The sequence below is a fragment of the Salvelinus fontinalis genome, chromosome 8 (assembly GCF_029448725.1).
Source record: "Salvelinus fontinalis isolate EN_2023a chromosome 8, ASM2944872v1, whole genome shotgun sequence".
In the NCBI taxonomy this organism is placed as follows: Eukaryota; Metazoa; Chordata; class Actinopteri; order Salmoniformes; family Salmonidae; genus Salvelinus; species Salvelinus fontinalis.
Genome location: NC_074672.1, coordinates 48465141 through 48486719, shown reverse-complemented (window position 1 = coordinate 48486719; position 21579 = coordinate 48465141). Strand labels below are relative to the sequence as shown.

The following is a 21579-nucleotide window of genomic DNA, read 5'->3' as shown; positions in this document are numbered from 1 at the left end:
GCTGTAGTGGTGGTGGCTGTAGTGGTGGTGGCTGTAGTGGTGGTGGCTGTAGTGGTGGTGGCTATAGTGGTGGTGGCTGTAGTGGTGGTGGCTATAGTGGTGGTGGCTGTAGTGGTGGTGGCTGTAGTGGTGGTGGCTGTAGTGGTGGTGGCTATAGTGGTGGTGGCTGTAGTGGGTGTGGCTATAGTGGTGGTGGCTGTAGTGGTGGTGGCTATAGTGGTGGTGGCTGTAGTGGTGGTGGCTGTAGTGGTGGTGGCTGTAGTGGTGGTGGCTGTAGTGGTGGTGGCTGTAGTGGTGGTGGCTATAGTGGTGGTGGCTGTAGTGGGTGTGGCTATAGTGGTGGTGGCTGTAGTGGTGGTGGCTGTAGTGGTGGTGGCTGTAGTGGTGGTGGCTGTAGTGGTGGTGGCTGTAGTGGTGGTGGCTGTAGTGGTGGTGGTGGCTGTAGTGGTGGTGGCTGTAGTGGTGGTGGCTGTAGTGGTGGTGGCTATAGTGGTGGTGGCTGCTGTAGTGGTGGTGGCTGTAGTGGGTGTGGCTATAGTGGTGGTGGCTGTAGTGGTGGTGGCTGTAGTGGTGGTGGCTGTAGTGGGTGTGGCTGTAGTGGTGGTGGCTGTAGTGGGTGTGGCTGTAGTGGTGGTGGCTGTAGTGGGTGTGGCTGTAGTGGTGGTGGCTGTAGTGGGTGTGGCTGTAGTGGTGGTGGCTATAGTGGTGGTGGCTGTAGTGGTGGTGGCTATAGTGGTGGTGGCTGTAGTGGTGGTGGCTGTAGTGGTGGTGGCTGTAGTGGTGGTGGGTGTAGTGGTGGCTGTAGTGGTGGTGGCTATAGTGGTGGTGGCTGTAGTGGGTGTGGCTATAGTGGTGGTGGCTATAGTGGTGGTGGCTGTAGTGGTGGTGGCTGTAGTGGTGGTGGCTGTAGTGGTGGTGGCTGTAGTGGGTGTGGCTATAGTGGTGGTGGCTGTAGTGGTGGTGGCTGTAGTGGTGGTGGCTGTAGTGGTGGTGGCTGTAGTGGGTGTGGCTATAGTGGTGGTGGCTATAGTGGTGGTGGCTGTAGTGGTGGTGGCTGTAGTGGTGGTGGCTGTAGTGGTGGTGGCTGTAGTAGTGGTGGCTATAGTGGTGGTGGGTGTAGTGGTGGTGGGTGTAGTGGGTGTGGCTATAGTGGTGGTGGGTGTAGTGGTGGTGGGTGTAGTGGTGGTGGCTGTAGTGGTGGTGGCTGTGGTGGTGTTGGCTATAGTGGTGGTGGCTGTAGTGGTGGTGGCTGTAGTGGTGGTGGCTGTAGTGGTGGTGGCTATAGTGGTGGTGGCTATAGTGGTGGTGGCTATAGTGGTGGTGGCTGTAGTGGTGGTGGCTGTAGTGGTGGTGGCTATAGTGGTGGTGGCTATAGTGGTGGTGGCTATAGTGGTGGTGGCTGTAGTGGTGGTGGCTGTAGTGGTGGTGGGTGTAGTGGTGGTGGGTGTAGTGGTGGTGGCTGTAGTGGTGTTGGCTGTAGTGGGTGTGGCTATAGTGGTGGTGGGTGTAGTGGTGGTGGGTGTAGTGGTGGTGGCTGTAGTGGTGGTGGCTATAGTGGTGGTGGCTGTAGTGGTGGTGGCTATAGTGGTGGTGGCTGTAGTGGTGGTGGGTGTAGTGGTGGTGGCTGCTGTGGTGGTGGCTGTAGTGGTGGTGGCTATAGTGGTGGTGGCTGTAGTGGTGGTGACTATAGTGGTGGTGGCTGTAGTGGTGGTGGCTGTAGTGGTGGTGGCTGTAGTGGTGGTGGCTGTAGTGGTGTTGGCTGTAGTGGTGGTGGCTGTAGTGGTGGTGGCTATAGTGGTGGTGGCTGTAGTGGTTGTGGCTGTTGTGGTGGTGGCTGTAGTGGTTTTTGCTGTAGTGGGTGTGGCTGTAGTGGGTGTGGCTATAGTGGTGGTGGCTATAGTGGTGGTGGCTGTAGTGGTGGTGGCTGTAGTGGTGGTGGCTATAGTGGTGGTGGCTGTAGTGGTGGTGGCTATAGTGGTGGTGGCTGTAGTGGTGGTGGCTGTAGTGGTGGTGGCTGTAGTGGTGGTGGGTGTAGTGGTGGTGGCTGTAGTGGTAGTGGCTATAGTGGTGGTGGCTGTAGTGGTGGTGGCTGTAGTGGTGGTGGCTGTAGTGGTGGTGGCTGTAGTGGTGGTGGCTATAGTGGTGGTGGCTGTAGTGGTGGTGGGTGTAGTGGTGGTGGCTGTAGTGGTGGTGGCTATAGTGTTGGTGGGTGTAGTGGTGGTGGCTATAGTGGTGTTGGCTGTAGTGGTGGGGGCTATAGTGGTGGTGGCTATAGTGGTGGTGGCTGTAGTGGTGGTGGCTGTAGTGGTGGTGGCTGTAGTGGTGGTGGCTGTAGTGGTGGTGGCTGTAGTGGTGGTGGCTGTAGTGGTGGTGGCTATAGTGGTGGTGGGTGTAGTGGTGGTGGCTATAGTGGTGGTGGCTATAGTGGTGGTGGCTATAGTGGTGGTGGCTATAGTGGTGGTGGCTGTAGTGGTGGTGGCTATAGTGGTGGTGGCTGTAGTGGTGGTGGCTATAGTGGTGGTGGCTGTAGTGGTGTTGGCTGTAGTGGTGGTGGCTGTAGTGGTGGTGGCTGTAGTGGTGGTGGCTATAGTGGTGGTGGCTGTAGTGGTGGTGGGTGTAGTGGTGGTGGCTGTAGTGGTGGTGGCTATAGTGGTGGTGGGTGTAGTGGTGGTGGCTATAGTGGTGGTGGCTATAGTGGTGGTGGCTATAGTGGTGGTGGCTGTAGTGGTGGTGGCTGTAGTGGTGGTGGCTGTAGTGGTGGTGGCTGTAGTGGTGGTGGCTGTAGTGGTGGTGGCTGTAGTGGTGGTGGCTGTAGTGGTGGTGGCTATAGTGGTGGTGGCTATAGTGGTGGTGGCTATAGTGGTGGTGGCTATAGTGGTGGTGGCTGTAGTGGTGGTGGCTATAGTGGTGGTGGCTGTAGTGGTGGTGGGTGTAGTGGTGGTGGCTATAGTGGTGGTGGCTGTAGTGGGTGTGGCTATAGTGGTGGTGGGTGTAGTGGTGGTGGCTGTAGTGGTGGTGGCTATAGTGGTGGTTGCTATAGTGGTGGTGGCTGTAGTGGTGGTGGCTATAGTGGTGGTGGCTGTAGTGTTGGTGGCTATAGTGGTGGTGGCTGCTGTGGTGGTGTTGGCTATAGTGGTGGTGGCTGCTGTGGTGGTGTTGGCTGTAGTGGTGGTGGCTATAGTGGTGGTGGCTGTAGTGGTGGTGGGTGTAGTGGTGGTGGCTGTAGTTGTGGTGGCTATAGTGGTGGTGGCTATAGTGGTGGTGGCTATAGTGGTGGTGGCTATAGTGGTGGTGGGTGTAGTGGTGGTGGCTGCTGTGGTGGTGTTGGCTGTAGTGGTGGTGGCTGTAGTGGTGGTGGCTGTAGTGGTGGTGGGTGTAGTGGTGGTGGCTGTAGTGGTGGTGGGTGTAGTGGTGGTGGCTGCTGTGGTGGTGTTGGCTGTAGTGGTGGTGGCTGTAGTGGTGGTGGCTGTAGTGGTGGTGGCTGTAGTGGTGGTGGCTGTAGTGGTGGTGGCTGTAGTGGTGGTGGCTGTGGTGCCTCTGGTCCTCGGGAAGGGAGAGAGGGAGAGAGAGAGCGAATTAGAGGGAACATACTTAAATTCACACAGGACACCAGATAAGACAGGATAAATACACCAGATATAACAGACTGACCCTAGCCCTCTGGCACATAGACTATTGCAGCCTAGATACTGGAGACTGAGACAAGGGTGGGTCGGGGGAAACTGTGGCCCTGTATGATGATACCCCACAACAGGGCCAACCTGGCAGGATATAACCCCATCCACTTTGCCAAGCACAGCCCCCACACCACTAGAGGGTTATCAACAGACCACCAACTTACTACCCTGAGACAAGGCTGAGTATAGTCCCCACACCACTAGAGAGATATCAACATACCACTAACTTACTACCCTGAGACAAGGCTGAGTATAGTCCCCACACCACTAGAGAGATATCAACATACCACCAACTTACTACCCTGAGACAAGGCTGAGTATAGTCCCCACACCACTAGAGGGTTATCAACAGACCACCAACTTACTACCCTGAAACAAGGCTGAGTATAGTCCCCACACCACTAGAGAGATATCAACATACCACCAACTTACTACCCTGAGACAAGGCTGAGTATAGTCCCCACACCACTAGAGGGTTATCAACAGACCACCAACTTACTACCCTGAGACAAGGCTGAGTATAGTCCCCACGCCACTAGAGAGATATCAACATACCACCAACTTACTACCCTGAGACAAGGCTGAGTATAGTCCCCACACCACTAGAGGGATATCAACATACCACCAACTTACTACCCTGAGACCAGGCTGAGTATAGTCCCCACACCACTAGAGAGATATCAACATACCACCAACTTACTACCCTGAGACAAGGCTGAGTATAGTCCCCACACCACTAGAGAGATATCAACATACCACCAACTTACTACCCTGAGACAAGGCTGAGTATAGTCCCCACACCACTAGAGGGATATCAACAGACCACCAACTTACTACCCTGAGACAAGGCTGAGTATAGTCCCCACACCACTAGAGGGATATCAACAGACCACCAACTTACTACCCTGAGACAAGGCTGAGTATAGTCCCCACACCACTAGAGAGATATCAACATACCACCAACTTACTACCCTGAGACAAGGCTGAGTATAGTCCCCACACCACTAGAGAGATATCAACATACCACCAACTTACTACCCTGAGACAAGGCTGAGTATAGTCCCCACACCACTAGAGGGATATCAACATACCACCAACTTACTACCCTGAGACAAGGCTGAGTATAGTCCCCACACCACTAGAGAGATATCAACATACCACCAACTTACTACCCTGAGACCAGGCTGAGTATAGTCCCCACACCACTAGAGAGATATCAACATACCACTAACTTACTACCCTGAGACAAGGCTGAGTATAGTCCCCACACCACTAGAGGGATATCAACAGACCACCAACTTACCACCCTGAGACAAGGCTGAGTATAGTCCCCACACCACTAGAGGGATATCAACAGACCACCAACTTACTACCCTGAGACAAGGCTGAGTATAGTCCCCACACCATTAGAGAGATATCAACAGACCACCAACTTACTACCCTGAGACAAGGCTGAGTATAGCCCACGAAGATCTCCTCCACTGCACGAACCCGAGGGGGGCGCCAAACCGAACAGGAAGATCACTTCTGTGTCTCAACCCACTCAAGTGACGCACCCCTCCTAGGGACGGCATGGAAGAGCACCAGTAAGCCAGTGACTCAGCCCCTGTAATAGGGTTAGAGGCAGAGAATCCCAGTGGAGAGAAGGGAGGAAGCTAGCCAGAGACAGCCAGGCAGAGTTCGTCGCTCCAGTGCCTTGCCGTTCACCTTCACACCCCTGGGCCAGACTACACTCAATCATAGGACCTGCTAGTTGTAGTGGTGGTGGCTGGAGTGGAGTTGGCAGGAGTGGTTTCTGTTGTAGTAGTGGTTGTAGTGGTTGTAGTAGTAGTGGTGGCTGCAGCAGTGACGGCTGCAGCGGTGGTTGCTGCAGCGGTGGCGGCTGCAGCGGTGGCGGCTGCAGCGGTGGCGGCTGCAGCCATCAGGGAAGTGTTATCAAACTGAATGTGGGTCTGAAATTACACCGTATTCCTTATATAGTGCACTACTGTTGAACAGGGCTGTTCCCTGCTCCATCAGGCTCTGGTCCAAAGTAGTGCACTAGGTAGGGGATATAGTACCATTAGGAGGCCAGGTTGAGAAGGAGAGGAGAGGTCATGGGAGGGAGGATTAAAAATAGGAGAGATTAAAATGGCACCTCGCATTAACTTCTCTGGGATATGTGGGACGGTAGCGTCCCACTTGGCCAAAAGCCAGAAAAAAATGTAGTGCGCCAAATTCAAATATATTACTATAGAAATCAATCTTTCATGAAATCACACATGAAAAGACACCACATTTAAGCTACACATGTTTTAAATCTAGCCAACATGTCTGATTTCGAAAAGGATTTACGGGGAAAGCACACCAAACAATTATGTTAGCTCAGTACATAGCCACAGAAAAACACAGCCATTTTCCCAGCAATAGATAGTAGTCACAAAAACCAGGAATAGAGATAAAATTAATCACTAACCTTTGATGATCTTCATCAGACGACACTCATATGACATCATCAAAACACAATACATTCGTTTTGTTCGATAATGTGCATATTTATATCCACAAATCTCGGTTTACATTGGCGCCATGTTCAGACACGCCTCCAAAATATCCGGAGAAATTGCAGAGAGCCACGTTAAATAACAGAAATACTCATCATAAGCTTTGATGAAAGATACATGTTTTACATAGAATTAAAGATACACTTGTTCTTAATGCAACCGCTGTGTCAGATTTCAAAAAAACTTTACGTAAAAAGCACACCATGCAATAATCTGAGACGGAGCTCAGATATAACAACATTTCTCCGCCATGTTGGAGTCAACAGAAATTACATCATAAATATTCCCTTACCTTTGAGGATCTTCATCAGAATGCACTCCCAGGAATCCTAGTTCCACAATAAATTGTTGTTTTGTTCGATAATGTCCATTACTTATGTCTAAGTAGCTACTTTTGCTAGCATGTTTAGTGCACATGTCCAAACGCTCGCGCAGATGCAGGCGAACTCGGACTAAAAACTTCAAAAAGTTATATAACAGGTCGAATAAACTGGTCAAACTAAGTAGAGAATCAATCTTCAGGATGTTGTTATCATAACTATCCAATAACGTTCCAACCGGAGCATTCCTTTGTGTCTCTAGAAGTTATGGAAAGCAAGACGATATTATTTGGAATCCGCGTGACCAGGAACTGGCATTCTGCCAGACCAATGACTGAAACACCTTCCATCCGGCTCAACAATAGAGTAGAGGCTTCATTCCGCGTTCTACAGACTGTTGACATCTAGTGGAAGGCGTAGGAAGTGCAGACAGATCCATATCTTACAGGGAATTGAATAGGCGATTAGTTGAACATCGACCAGCCTCAGAATTCTCACTTCCTGTTTGGATTTTTTCTCAGGTTTTTGCCTGCCATATGAGTTCTGTTATACTCACAGACATCAATCAATCAATCAAGTTTATTTTATATAGCCCTTCGTACATCAGCTAATATCTCGAAGTGCTGTACAGAAACCCAGCCTAAAACCCCAAACAGCAAGCAGTGCAGGTGTAGAAGCACGGTGGCTAGGAAAAACTCCCTAGAAAGGCCAAAACCTAGGAAGAAACCTAGAGAGGAACCAGGCTATGAGGGCTGGCCAGTCCTCTTCTGGCTGTGCCGGGTGGAGATTATAACAGAACTATGCCAAGATGTTCAAAATGTTAATAAGTGACAAGCATGGTCAAATAATAATCATGAATAATTTTCAGTTGGCTTTTCATAGCCGATCATTAAGAGTTGAAAACAGCAGGTCTGGGACAGGTAGGGGTTCCGTAACCGCAGGCAGAACAGTTCAAACTGGAATAGCAGCAAGGCCAGGTGGACTGGGGACAGCAAGGAGTCATCATGCCCAGTAGTCCTGACGTATGGTCCTAGGGCTCAGGTCCTCCAAGAGAGAGAAAGAAAGAGAGAAGGAGAGAATTAGAGAGAGCCAAGATTTTCAAACTGTTCATAAATGACAAGCATGGTCAAATAATAATCAGGAATAAATGTCAGTTGGCTTTTCATAGCCGATCATTAAGAGTCTAATCTAACTGCCAGACATCATTCAAACATTTTTAGAAACTTCAGAGTGTTTTATATCCAATAGTAATAATAATATGCATATATTAGCATCTGGGACAGAGTAGGAGGCAGTTCACTATGGGCATGCAATTCATCCAAAAGTGAAAATGCTGCCCCCTATCACAAAGAAGTTAAGCCCCCTGTCCCCCTGAACAGCTTTGGGACACACCTAGAGACAGACAGACAGACAGACAGACAGACAGACAGACAGACAGACAGACAGACAGACAGACAGAAAGAGAGAAACTGTCCCATCGTAAAACTGCACCATCGTCAAACTTCCCCATCGTCAGCCCATTAATATGCCCAAACTCTTGTCCATATTCTCTGTTTAACCTCTATGGGACTAATTTATGACATTCCTGGGAGTTTTTAAACTTAAATGTTTTATTATCATATAATTTTTGTATGTTTTCTATAGTTATGTACTTGAAAATGTATATATTGACCAATTCGGCACATTTGGGCAGACTTGATACAACATTTTGAACAGTAATGCAATGATTCATTGGATCAGTCTCAAACTTTGCACATACACTGCTGCCATCTCGTGGCCAAACTCTAAATTGCGCCTAGACTCTTAAGTGATATAATGGCCTTCCTCTTGCATTTCAAATATGATGGAACCAATTTGTTTTTAAATAGAAAACATGTTTTTTTCTTTGTTTTATTTTTTACCAGATCTAATATCTTATATTCTCCTACATTCATTTCACATTTCCACAAACTTCAAAGTCATTCCTTCCAAATGGTATCAATAATATGTATATCCTTGCTTCAGGTCCTGAACTACAGGCAGTTAGATTTGGGTATGTTACAAATATTTGGGAAAAAAGTCTCCAATCCTTAAGAATAAGAAATTCTTTAAGGAAGCTTCACACTGACAACTCCCTCCAAAACATGACTTTGTCTTAGAGGAACTTCCCCTTTTAGTGGTGAGAGGAACTTCCCCTTTTAGTGGTGAGAGGAACTTCCCCTTTTAGTGGTGAGAGGAACTTTCCTTTGGGTGGTGAGAAGAACTTCCCCTTTTGGTGGTGAGAAGAAGTGCCCCTTTTGGTGGTGAGAAGAAGTGCTCCTTTTGGTGGTGAGAGGAACTTTCCCTTTTAGTGGTGAGAGGAACTTCCCCTTTTAGTGGTGAGAGGAACTTCCCCTTTTAGTGGTGAGAGGAACTTCCCCTCACGCACACACACACACAGGACGCAAAGTGCTGTGAGACGTGCTGTTGGTTTAGTTCACACGGCCTTCACCAAGGAATCCACAGGAGTCTGTTCTGCTCTATTCTGTGCTTCACTCGTGTGTCTCAGTATGTCTCTCCTCCTTTCCATTTCTCTCCTCTGCTCTTCTCTCCTCTACTCTCCTTTGCTCCCCTTTGTTCTCCTCCGCTCTCCTCCTCTCTCCTCTTATCTCCTCTTCTCTCCTCCTCTCTCCTCTTCTCTCCTCTCCTCTTCTCTCCTCTTCTCCGCTCCTCTCTCCTCTTCTCTCCTCCTCTCTCCTCTCTTCTCTCCTCTCTTCTCTCCTCTTCTCTCCTCTGCTCTCCGTTGTTCTCCTCCGCTCTCCTCCTCTCTCCTCTTCTCTCCTCTCCTCTTATCTCATCTTCTCTCTGTCTCTCATTCTCTCTCTCTCTCTCTCACACGCTCTCCTTTTCTTTTATTTACTGTAGCTATGAGTATATTTTCATCATGCTGTATAATAACCAGACACTTAGTGACAGTGACCCTCTATTCCCGACCACCTGGGCAAATGGCGTGTGTTTTTAGTTTTTCCTAAAAGTGTTTTAGGAAATAAAAAAAATAACCACTGAAATCTGATTGGAATGCTGACATTATCTCTGACAAGCAGCAACATGTACTTTTAGTTGGAATAAATGGTACAATTATCTCGTGTGTGTGTGTGTGTGTGTGTGTGTGTGTGTGTGTGTGTGTGTGTGTGTGTGTGTGTGTGTGTGTGTGTGTGTGTGTGTGTGTGTGTGTGTGTGTGTGTGAGTGAGTGAGTGAGTGAGTGAGTGAGTGAGTGAGTGAGTGAGTGAGTGGGGTGGGGGGGGGGGGGGTCTATCCACCAATTCAGTGTCTTTTGAGAAGTGTAACTTGGTCAAAGAAAGTTTGATTTCTCCTAATGTCAACATTCTGTCATAAAGAATACATGTTCCACGTCTTTCACCGTGTTTCCCATCTCATAGAAGAGTGTCTATAGTGTCTATAGTGTCTATAGTGTCTATAGTGTCTATAGTGTCTATAGTGAGTGTCTATAGTGTCTATAGTGTCTATAGTGTCTATAGTGAGTGTCTATGGTGTCTATAGTGAGTGTCTATAGTGTCTATAGTAAGTGTATATAGTGTCTATAGTGTCTATAGTGAGTGTCTATAGTGTCTATAGTGTCTATAGTGTCTATAGTGTCTATAGTGTCTATACTGAGTGTCTATAGTGTCTATAGTGTCTATAGTGAGTGTCTATAGTGTCTATAGTGTCTATAGTGTCTATAGTGAGTGTCTATAGTGTCTATAGTGTCTATAGTGAGTGTCTATAGTGTCTATAGTGTCTATAGTGTCTATAGTGTCTATAGTGAGTGTCTATAGTGAGTGTCTATAGTGTCTATAGTGTCTATAGTGTCTATAGTGAGTGTCTATAGTGTCTATAGTGAGTGTCTATAGTGAGTGTCTATAGTGTCTATAGTGAGTGTCTATAGTGTCTATAGTGTCTATAGTGAGTGTCTATAGTGTCTATAGTGAGTGTCTATAGTGTCTATAGTGTCTATAGTGTCTATAGTGAGTGTCTATAGTGTCTATAGTGTCTATAGTGTCTATAGTGGGTGTCTATAGTGAGTGTCTATAGTGTCTATAGTGAGTGTCTATAGTGTCTATAGTGTCTATAGTGTCTATAGTGAGTGTCTATAGTGAGTGTCTATAGTGTCTATAGTGTCTATAGTGTCTATAGTGAGTGTCTATGGTGTCTATAGTGAGTGTCTATAGTGTCTATAGTAAGTGTATATAGTGTCTATAGTGTCTATAGTGAGTGTCTATAGTGTCTTTAGTGTCTATAGTGTCTATAGTGTCTATAGTGTCTATAGTGAGTGTCTATAGTGTCTAGAGTGTCTCTAGTGAGTGTCTATAGTGTCTATAGTGAGTGTCTATAGTGTCTATAGTGTCTATAGTGAGTGTCTATAGTAAGTGTATATAGTGTCTATAGTGTCTATAGTGAGTGTCTATAGTGTCTATAGTGTCTATAGTGTATATAGTTTCTATAGTGAGTGTCTATAGTGTCTATAGTGAGTGTCTATAGTGTCTATAGTGAGTGTCTATAGTGTCTATAGTGTCTAGTGAGTGTCTATAGTGTCTATAGTGAGTGTCTATAGTGTCTATAGTGTCTATAGTGAGTGTCTATAGTGTCTATAGTGTCTATAGTGAGTGTCTATCCATATCTCCTCTCCTCTTATCCTCTGTCCATATTTCCTTTCCTTTTTTCACTTCCTCTATCTATTCAATCTCTTTTCTGTCCCTTCTTCTGTCTTCCCCAGTCTCTCCCTCCCCTTCCCCCAGTCTCTCTCTCCTTCCCCCAGTCTCTCTCTCTCCTTCCCCCAATCTCTCTCTCTCCTTACCCAAGTCTCTCTCTCCTTCCCCCAGTCTCTATCTCCCCTTCCCCCAGTCTCTCTCTCCTTCCCCCAGCCTTGCACTCCTTCCCCCAGCCTTGCACTCCTTCCCCAGTCACTCTCTCTCCTTCCCCCAGTCTCTCTCTCCTTCCCCCAGTCTCTCACTCCTTCCCCAGTCTCTCTCTCCCCTTCCCCCAGTCTCTCTCTCCTTCCCCCAGTCTCTCTCACCTTCCCCCAGTCTCTCTTTCTCCTTCCCCCAGTCTCTCTCCCCTTCCCCCAGTCTCTCTCTCTCCTTCCCCCAGTCTCTCTCTCTCCTTCCCCCAGTCTCTCTCTCCCTCCTTTCCCCAGTCTCTCTCTCTCCTTCCCCCAGTCTCTCGCTCCTTCCCCCAGTCTCTCTCTCTCCTTCCCCCAGTCTCTCTCTCACCTTCCCCCAGTCTCTCTCTCTCCTTCCCCCAGTCTCTCTCCCCTTCCCCCAGTCTCTCTCTCTCCTTCTCGCACTCCTTCCCCCAGCCTCGCACTCCTTCCCCCAGCCTCGCACTCCTTCCCCAGTCTCTCTCTCTCCTTTCCCCAGTCTCTCTCCCTCCTTCCCCCAGTCTCTCTCTCCTTCCCCCAGCCTCGCACTCCTTCCCCCAGCCTCGCACTCCTTCCCCCAGCCTCGCACTCCTTCCCCAGTCTCTCTCTCCCCTTCCCCCAGTCTCTCTCTCTCCTTCCCCCAGTCTCTCTCTCCTTCCCCGAGTCTCTCTCTCTCCTTCCCCCAGTCTCTCTCTCACCTTTCCCCAGTCTCTCTCTCTCCTTCCCCAGTCTCTCTCTCTCCTTCCCCCAGCCTCTCTCTCCTTCCCCCAGTCTCTCTCTCTCCTTCCCCAGTCTCTCTCTCTCCTTCCCCCAGCCTCTCTCTCCTTCCCCCAGTCTCTCTCTCCTTCCCCCAGTCTCTCTCTCTTCCTTTCTCTCTCTTGATTTCTCCTGTGATGGAGGAGTATTCAGTCTGCCAGTAAGAGTTCATCCCTCCTCCGTGATGGTGGAGTATTCAATCTGCCAGTGAGAGTTCATCCCTCCTCCGTGATGGAGGAGTATTCAGTCTGCCAGTGAGAGTTCATCCCTCCTCCGTGATGGAGTATTCAGTCTGCCAGTGAGAGTTCATCCCTCCTCTGTGATGGAGGAGTATTCAGTCTGCCAGTGAGAGTTCATCCCTCCTCCGTGATGGAGGAGTATTCAGTCTGCCAGTGAGAGTTCATCCCTCCTCTGTGATGGAGGAGTATTCAGTCTGCCAGTGAGAGTTCATCCCTCCTCCGTGATGGAGGAGTATTCAGTCTGCCAGTGAGAGTTCATCCCTCCTCCGTGATGGAGGAGTATTCAGTCTGCCAGATATGTTTAGAGTGTGCACAGACAGGTTGTTGTGGTAGGAATGAGGGGTTGTATTTAGGGGTTGATGGGGATTAGAGTAGTGTGTAGTGAGAGTCAGTCAGTCAGTCAGTCAGTGAGTCAGACAGTCAGTCAGTCAGTCAGTGAGTCAGACAGTCAGTCAGTGTGTCATGTGAGGTAGAGATATCAGGATACTGCTGATGTTGTTTAAACATCTCAGGTTATATTTGTGGTCTGGGAATCCACTGACACCACATTACACTCACACCCCCTGGTCTGCTCTTTGACTCACTGCAGAGAGCGAGAGAGCGAGAGCGAGAGAGAATGTCAAATTGGCTTTTTACCAGGTTACAGTACGACAGACCACGTATTCACCCTGCACATCCTAATTGACAAACAAACAAACAAAAACAAAGGCAAAGTCTTCTCATGCTTTGTTGACTTCAAAAAAACTTTTCACTCAATTTGGCATGAGGGTCTGCTATACAAATTGATGGAAAGTGATGTTGGGAGAAAAACATACAACGTTATAAAATCCATGTACACAAACAAGTGTGTGTTTAAAATTGGCAAAATACACACATTTCTTTCAACAGGGCTGGGGGTGAGACAGGGATGCAGCTTAAGCCCCACCCTCTTCAACATATATGTATATCAACTAATTGGCAAGGGCACTAGAACAGTCTGCAGCACCCAGCCTCACCCTACTAGAATCCAAAGTCAAATGTCTACTGTTTGCTGATGATTTGGTGCTTCTGTCACCAACCAAGGAGGGCCTACAGCAGCACCTAGATCTTCTGCACAGATTCTGCCAGACCTGGACCCTGACAGTAAACATCAGTAAGACCAAAATAATGGTGTTCCAAAAATGGTCCAGTTGCCAGGACCACAAATACAAATTCCATCTCGTCACCATTGCCCTAGAGCACACAAAAAACTATACATACCTCGGCCTTAACATCAGCGCCACAGTGAACTTCCACAAAGCTGTTGACAATCGGAGAGACAAGGCAAGAAGGGCCTTCTAAGCCATCAAAAGGAACATAAAATTCAACATACCAATTAGGATCTGGCTAAAAATACTTGAATCAGTTATAGAACCCATTGCCCTTTATGGTTGTGAGGTCTGGGGTCCGCTCACCAACCAAGAATTCACAAAATGGCACAAACACCAAATTGAGACTGCATGCAGAGTTCACAGTGGCAGAATACCTGACCGCCGTGACTGAGCCAAACGTAAGGACTGACATTGTGTGTTTCTTCATGTTGCTGAAAGGTGCGTGTACATATCTCTATGCAATCACTCCTGTGTGGCTATGTTCCAAATGTAACAGTATAACTTTAGACCGTCCTCTCGCCCCGACACGGGCGCGAACTAGGGACCCTCTGCACACATCAACAACGGTCGCCCACGAAGCATCGTTACCCATCGCTCCACAAAGGCCACGGCCCTTGCAGAGCAAGGGGAAAGCCTACTTCTAGGTTTCAGAGCAAGTGACGTAACTGATTGAAACGCTAGTAGCGCGTACCCGCTAACTAGCTAGCCATTTCACATCCGTTACACTTACACAAGTGTGTGTGTTAATCTCTCTCTCTCTCTCTGTCTCTCTCTCTCTCTCTCTCTCTCTCTCTCTCAGTACACAGGCCCTGTCCCGGCAGACGGAGAGTCTCCGATGACTGTCAGCGAGATGTCGCCCGGCCGGGCTCAACGGCAGCCCAACACACAGAGACCCAACACATGCTGCTTCTGCTGGTGTTGCTGCTGTAGCTGCTCATGGTAGGTCCCCCCTATACACTCACAGCACCCCCCCCCCCCCCTACACTCACAGCATCCCCCTCCTACACTCACAGCATCCCCCTCCTACACTCACAGCATCCCCCCCTACACTCACAGCATCCCCCTACACTCACAGCATCCCCCTACACTCACAGCATCCCCCTACACTCACAGCATCCCCCCTACACTCACAGCATCCCCCTACACTCACAGCATCCCCCCTACACTCACAGCATCCCCCCCTACACTCACAGCGTCCCCATCCCACACTCACAGCATCCCCCTACACTCACAGCATCCCTCCATACACTCACAGCAGCCCCCCTACACTCACAGCATCCCCCTACACTCACAGCATCCCTCCCTACACTCACAGCATCCCCCCTACACTCACAGCGTCCCTATCCTACACTCACAGCATCCCCCTCCTACACTCACAGCATCCCCCCTACACTCACAGTGTCCCTGTCCCCCCCTACACTCACAGCATCCCCCCCTACACTCACAGCATCCCCCCTACACTCACAGTGTCACTGTCTCCCCCTACACTCACAGCATCCACCCCTACACTCACAGCATCCCCCCTACACTCACAGTGTCCCTGTCCCCCCCTACACTCACAGCATCCCCCCCTACACTCACAGCATCCCCCCTACACTCACAGTGTCACTGTCCCCTCCTACACTCACAGCATCCCCCCCTACACTCACAGCATCCCCCCTACACTCACAGTGTCACTGTCCCCTCCTACACTCACAGCATCCCCCCCTACACTCACAGCATCCCCCTACACTCACAGCATCCCCCTACACTCACAGCATCCCCCTACACTCACAGCATCCCCCCCTACACTCGCAGCGTCCCTGTCCCCCCCTACACTCACAGCATCCCCCTACACTCACAGCATCCCCCCTACACTCACAGCATCCCCCCTACACTCACAACGTCCCCCTCAACACTCACAGCACCCCCCCCTACACTCACAGCATCCCCCCCAACACTCACAGCATCCCCCTCCTACACTCACAGCATCCCCCTACACTCACAGCATGCCCCTCCTACACTCACAGCATCCCCCTACACTCACAGCATTCCCCTACACTCACAGCATCCCCCTACACTCACAGCATCCCCCCTACACTCACAGCATCGCCCTCCTACACTCACAGCATCCCCCCTACACTCACAGCGTCCCCCCTACACTCACAGCATGCCCCTCCTACACTCACAGCATCCCCCTACACTCACAGCATCCCTCCCTACACTCACAGCATCCCCCCTACACTCACAGCATCCCCCCTACACTCACAGCATCCCCCCTACACTCACAGCGTCCCCCCCCCCTACACTCACAGCATCCCCCCTACACTCACAGCATCCCTCCCTACACTCACAGCATCCCCCCTACACTCACAGCATCCCCTCCTACACTCACAGCATCCCCTCCTACACTCACAGCATCCCCCCTACACTCACAGCATCCCCCCTACACTCACAGCGTCCCCCCCCTACACTCACAGCATCCCCCCTACACTCACAGCATCCCCCCTACACTCACAGCGTCCCTGCCCCCTCCTACACTCACAGCATCCCCATCCTACACTCACAGCATCCCCCTACACTCACAGCATCACTGTCCCCCCCTACACTCACAGCATCCCCCCCTAAACTCACAGCATCCCCCCTAAACTCACAGTACCCCCCCTACACTCACAGCATCCCCCTACACTCACAGCATCCCCCTACACTCACAGCATCACTGCCCCCCCCTACACTCACAGCATCCCTCCTACACTCACAGCATCCCCATCCTTCACTCACATTATTCCCCTACACTCACAGCATCCCCCTACACTCACAGCATCCCCCTACACTCACAGCATCCCCCTACACTCACAGCATCCCCCCTACACTCACAGCATCCCCCCTACACTCACAGCATCCCCCCTACACTCACAGCATCCCCCTACACTCACAGCATCCCCCCTACACTCACAGCATCCCCCTACACTCACAGCATCCCCCTACACTCACAGCATCCCCCCTACACTCACTGTATCCACCCCCCTACACTCACAGCATCCACCCCTACACTCACAGCACCCTCCTACACTCACAGCACCCCCCCCCTACACTCACAGCACCCCCCCTACACTCACAGCATCCACCCCTACACTCACAGCATCCCCCCTACACTCACTGTATCCACCCCCCTACACTCACAGCATCCACCCCTACACTCACAGCACCCTCCTACACTCACAGCACCCCCCCCCTACACTCACAGCATCCCCCCTACACTCACAGCATCCCCCCCTACACTCACAGCGTCCCTGTCCCCCCCTACACTCACAGCATCCCCCCCTACACTCACAGCATCCCCCCTACACTCACAACGTCCCCCTCAACACTCACAGCATCCCCCCCTACACTCACAGCATCCCCCCCTACACTCACAGCATCCCCCCCTACACTCACAGCATCCCCCTCCTACACTCACAGCATCCCCCTACACTCACAGCATCCCTCCCTACACTCACAGCATCCCCCTACACTCACAGCATCCCCCTACACTCACAGCATGCCCCTCCTACACTCACAGCATCCCCCTACACTCACAGCATCCCCCCTACACTCACAGTATCCCCCCTACACTCACAGCATCCCCCTACACTCACTGTCCCCCCCTACACTCACAGCATCCCTCCTACACTCACAGCATCCCCATCCTTCACTCATAGCATTCCCCTACACTCACAGCATCCCCCCTACACTCACAGCATCCCCCCTACACTCACAGCATCCCCCTACACTCACAGCATCCCCCTACACTCACAGCATCCCCCCTACACTCACAGCATCCCCCCTACACTCACAGCATCCCCCTACACTCACAGCACCCTCCTACACTCACAGCACCCCCCCTACACTCACAGCATCCCCCCTACACTCACAGCATACCCCCCTACACTCACAGCACCCTCCTACACTCACAGCATCCCCCCCTACACTCACAGCATCCACCCCTACACTCACAGCATCCCCCCCTACACTCACAGCATCCCCCCCTACACTCACAGCATCCCCCTACACTCACAGCATCCCCCTCCTACACTCACAGCACCCTCCTACACTCACAGCATCCCCTCCTACACTCACAGCATCCCCCTCCTACACTCACAGCATCCCCCCCTACACTCACAGCATCCACCCCTACACTCACAGCATCCACCCCTACACTCACAGCATCCACCCCTACACTCACAGCATCCACCCCTACACTCACAGCATACCTGTCCCTTCCCCCTACACTCACAGCGTCCCTGTCTCCCCCCTACACTCACAGCGTCCCCCCCCCCCCTACACTCACAGCGTCTCTGCCCCCCCCCCCCCTACACTCACAGCATCCACCCTCCTACACTCACAGAGTCCCTGTCCCCTCCCCCTACACTCACAGCATCCCTGTCCCCTCCCCCTACACTCACAGCGTCCCTGTCCCCTCCCCCTACACTCACAGCATCCCTGCCCCCCCCCTACACTCACAGCATCCCTGTCCCCTCCCCCTACACTCACAGAGTCCCTGTCCCCTCCCCCTACACTCACAGTGTCCCTGTCCCCTCCCCCTACACTCACAGCGTCCCTGTCCCCTCCCCCTACACTCACAGTGTCCCTGTCCCCTCCCCCTACACTCACAGCGTCCCTGTCCCCTCCCCCTACACTCACAGCATCCCTGTCCCCTCCCCCTACACTCACAGTGTCCCTGTCCACTCCCCCTACACTCACAGCGTCCCTGTCCCCCCCCTACACTCATAGCGTCCCTGTCCCCCCCCTACACTCACAGCATCCCTGTCCCCCCCCTACTCTCACAGCGTCCCTGTCCTCTCCCCCTACACTCACAGCGTCCCTGTCCTCTCCCCCTACACTCACAGCATCCCTGTCCTCTCCCCCTACACTCACAGCGTACCTTGGTATACAGAAGATAGCCCTATTTGGTAAAAGACCAAGTCCATATCAGGGCAAGAACAGCTCAAATAAGCAAAGAGAAATGACAGTCCATCATTACTTTAAGACCTGAAGGTCAGTCAATCCGTAAAATGTCAAGAACTTTGAAAGTTTCTTCAAGTGCAGTCGCAAAAACCATCAAGCGCTATAATGAAACTGGCTCTCGTGAGGACCACCACAGGAAGGGAAGACCTGGAGTTACCTCTGCTGCAGAGGACAAGTTCATTAGAGTTACCAGTTTCAGATTGCAGCCCCAAAAAAATGCTTCACAGAGTTGAAGTAACAGACACATCTCAACATCAACTGTTCAGAGGAGATTGCGTGAATCAGGCCTTCATGGTCGAATTGCTGCAAATAAACCAAATCAAATCAAACTTGCCAAATACAACAGGTATTTACCGTGAAATACTTACTTTACAAGCCCTTTACCAACAATGCAGTTCAAGAAAGAGTTAAGAAAATATTTACCAAATAAACTGAAATAAAAAATAATAAAAATTAACACAATAAAATAACAATAATGAGGCTATTTATAGGGAGTACCGAGTCAATGTGCGCGGTTACAGGTTAGTTGTGGTAATTTGTTCACTTAGGTAAAGGGTAAAGTGACTATGCATAGATAAACAGCGAGTAGCAGCAGTGTAGAAAATGAGGGAGGGTCAATGTAAATAGCCTGGGTGGCCATTTGATTGGCTGTTCAGCAGTCTTATGGCTTGGGGGTAGAAGCTGTTTAGAAGCCTCTTGGACCTAGACTTGGCGCTCCGGTACCGCTTGCCGTGCGGTAATAGAGAGAACAGTCTATGACTAGGGTGGCTGGAGTCTTTGACAATTTTTTGGGCTTTCCTCTGAACCGCCTAGTATATAGGTCCTGGATGGCAGGAAGCTTGGCCCAAGTGATGTACTGGGCCATACGCACTACCCTCTGTAGCACCTTACGGTCAGATGCCAAGCAGTTTCCATACCAGGCAGTGATGCAACCGATCAGGATGCTCTCGATGGTGCAGCTGTATAACTTTTTGAGGATCTGGGGGAGTCATGCCAAATCTTTTCAGTTTCCTAAAGGGGGAAAAGGTGTTGTCGTGCCCTCTTCAAGACTGTCTTGGTGTGTTTGGACCATGATAGCTTGTTGGTGATGTGGATACCAAGGAACTTGAAACTCTCGACCCTCTCCACTACAGCCCGTCGATGTTAATGGGGGCCTGTTCGGCCCTCCTTTTTCGGTAGTACACGCTTCTTTGTCTTGCTCACATTGAGGGAAAGGTTGTTGTCCTGGCAACACAATACCAGGTCTCTGACCTCTTCCGTATAGGCTGTCTCATCGTTGTCGGTAATCAGGCCTACCACTTATGTCGTCAGCAAACTTAATGAGTCCTTACCACCTGGGGGCAGCCTGTCAGGAAGTCCAGGATCCAGTTACAGAGGGAGGTGTTTACTCCCGGGGTCCTTAGCTTAGTGATGAGCTTTGTGGGCACTATGGGCTTGAACGCTGAGCTGTAGTCAATGAACAGCATTCTCACATAAGGGTTCCTTTTGTCCAGGTGGGAAAGGGCAGTGTGGAGTGAGATTACGTCAACTGTGGATCTGTTGGGGCGGTATGCAAATTGGAGTGGGTCTAGGGTTTCCGGGTTGATGCTGTTGACGTGAACCATGATCAGCCTTTCAAAGCACTTTATGGTTACCGACGTGAGTGCTACGGGGCGGTTGTCATTTAGGCAGGTTACCTTTGCTTCCTTGGGCACAGGGACTATGGTGGTCTGTTTGAAACATGTAGGTATTACAGACTCGGTCATTGAGAGGTTGAAAATGTCAGTGAAGACCCTTGACAGTTGGTCCGCGCACGCTTTGATTACACGTCCTGGTAATCCATCTGGCCCCGCGGCTTTGTGAATGTTGACCTGTTTAAAGGTCTTGCTCACATCAGCTACCAAGAGCGTTCTCACACAGTTGTCCAGAACAGCTGGTGCTCTCATATATGCTTTAGTGTTGCTTGCCTCGAAGCTAGCATAAAAGGCATTTAGCTCGTCTGGTAGGCTCTTGTCACTGGGCAGCTCGTGGCTGGGTTTCCCTTTGTAGTCTGTAATCGAGTTGCCTGTTTGATGGTTCGTCTGAGGGCAAAGCTGGATTTCTTATAAGCATCCGGATTAGTGTCCCGCTCCTTAAAAACAAATGTTTGTCCAAACTTTTAACTGGTGCTGTAGGTTATATATGTTATGTACAGTATTTACATTCTAAACCAAAGTCTGTCAGATATCCAGTCAGCCTTGATCTTCAAGAATCCGACTTGGAAATATAGATTAGCCAAATTATTTTACCGGAGCGTAACCCAAAAAACGAAGGACTAATTAGCCTAATCTGTTGTTTATGATTTGGTTGTCATGGACGACTGATCGAGCTCATTGAGTTGAAAAATAAATGCTGCTTTCGGAATGGCAAACTTTAAGCACTACCGAAAAGTGCTTTTTGCATGTGAAAAATGAATGCTTTAAGGGCACAAGGCCCAAATGCAGACACAGAAGGCAGATGTTTGAGCTCCGATATTTATTATAATAAAAGGGGTAGGGGAAAGGCAGGTCGGGGACAGGCGAGAGTTCATAAACCAGGTCTGAGTCCAAACAGTACCAGGCGATAGGCTGGCTCGAGGTCAGGACAGGCAGAGTGGTCAGGTAGGCGGGTTAGGCGTCAGGACAGGCAGAGTGGTCAGGTAGGCGGGTTCGGCGTCAGGACAGGCAGAGTGGTCAGGTAGCAGGGTTCGGAGTCAGGACAGGCAGAGTGGTCAGGCAGGCGGGTTCGGCGTCAGGACAGGCAGAGTGGTCAGGTAGGCGGGTTCGGCGTCAGGACAGGCAGAGTGGTCAGGTAGGCGGGTTCGGCGTCAGGACAGGCAGAGTGGTCAGGTAGGCGGGTTCGGCGTCAGGACAGACAGAGTGGTCAGGCAGGCGGATTCGGCGTCAGGACAGGCAGAGTGGTCAGGTAGGAGGGTTCGGCGTCAGGACAGGCAGAGTGGTCAGGCAGGCGGGTTCGGCGTCAGGACAGGCAGAGTGGTCAGGCAGGTGGGTTCGGCATCAGGACAGGCAGAGTGGTCAGGCAGGCGGGTTCGGC

General features: G+C 50.6%; 1 protein-coding gene across 2 annotated transcripts in view; it reads left to right on the top strand.

Moving 5' to 3' along the window:
• LOC129861366 (regulator of G-protein signaling 17-like) overlaps window positions 1-21579 on the top strand; it is a 161012-nt gene that overhangs the window by 108396 nt on the left and 31037 nt on the right. For both annotated transcript variants that reach the window (XM_055932746.1, XM_055932747.1), the window contains exon 3: window positions 14342-14481. In XM_055932746.1, the coding sequence (XP_055788721.1) occupies window positions 14342-14481 (140 nt within the window). The remainder of the gene's footprint in view (window positions 1-14341; window positions 14482-21579) is intronic.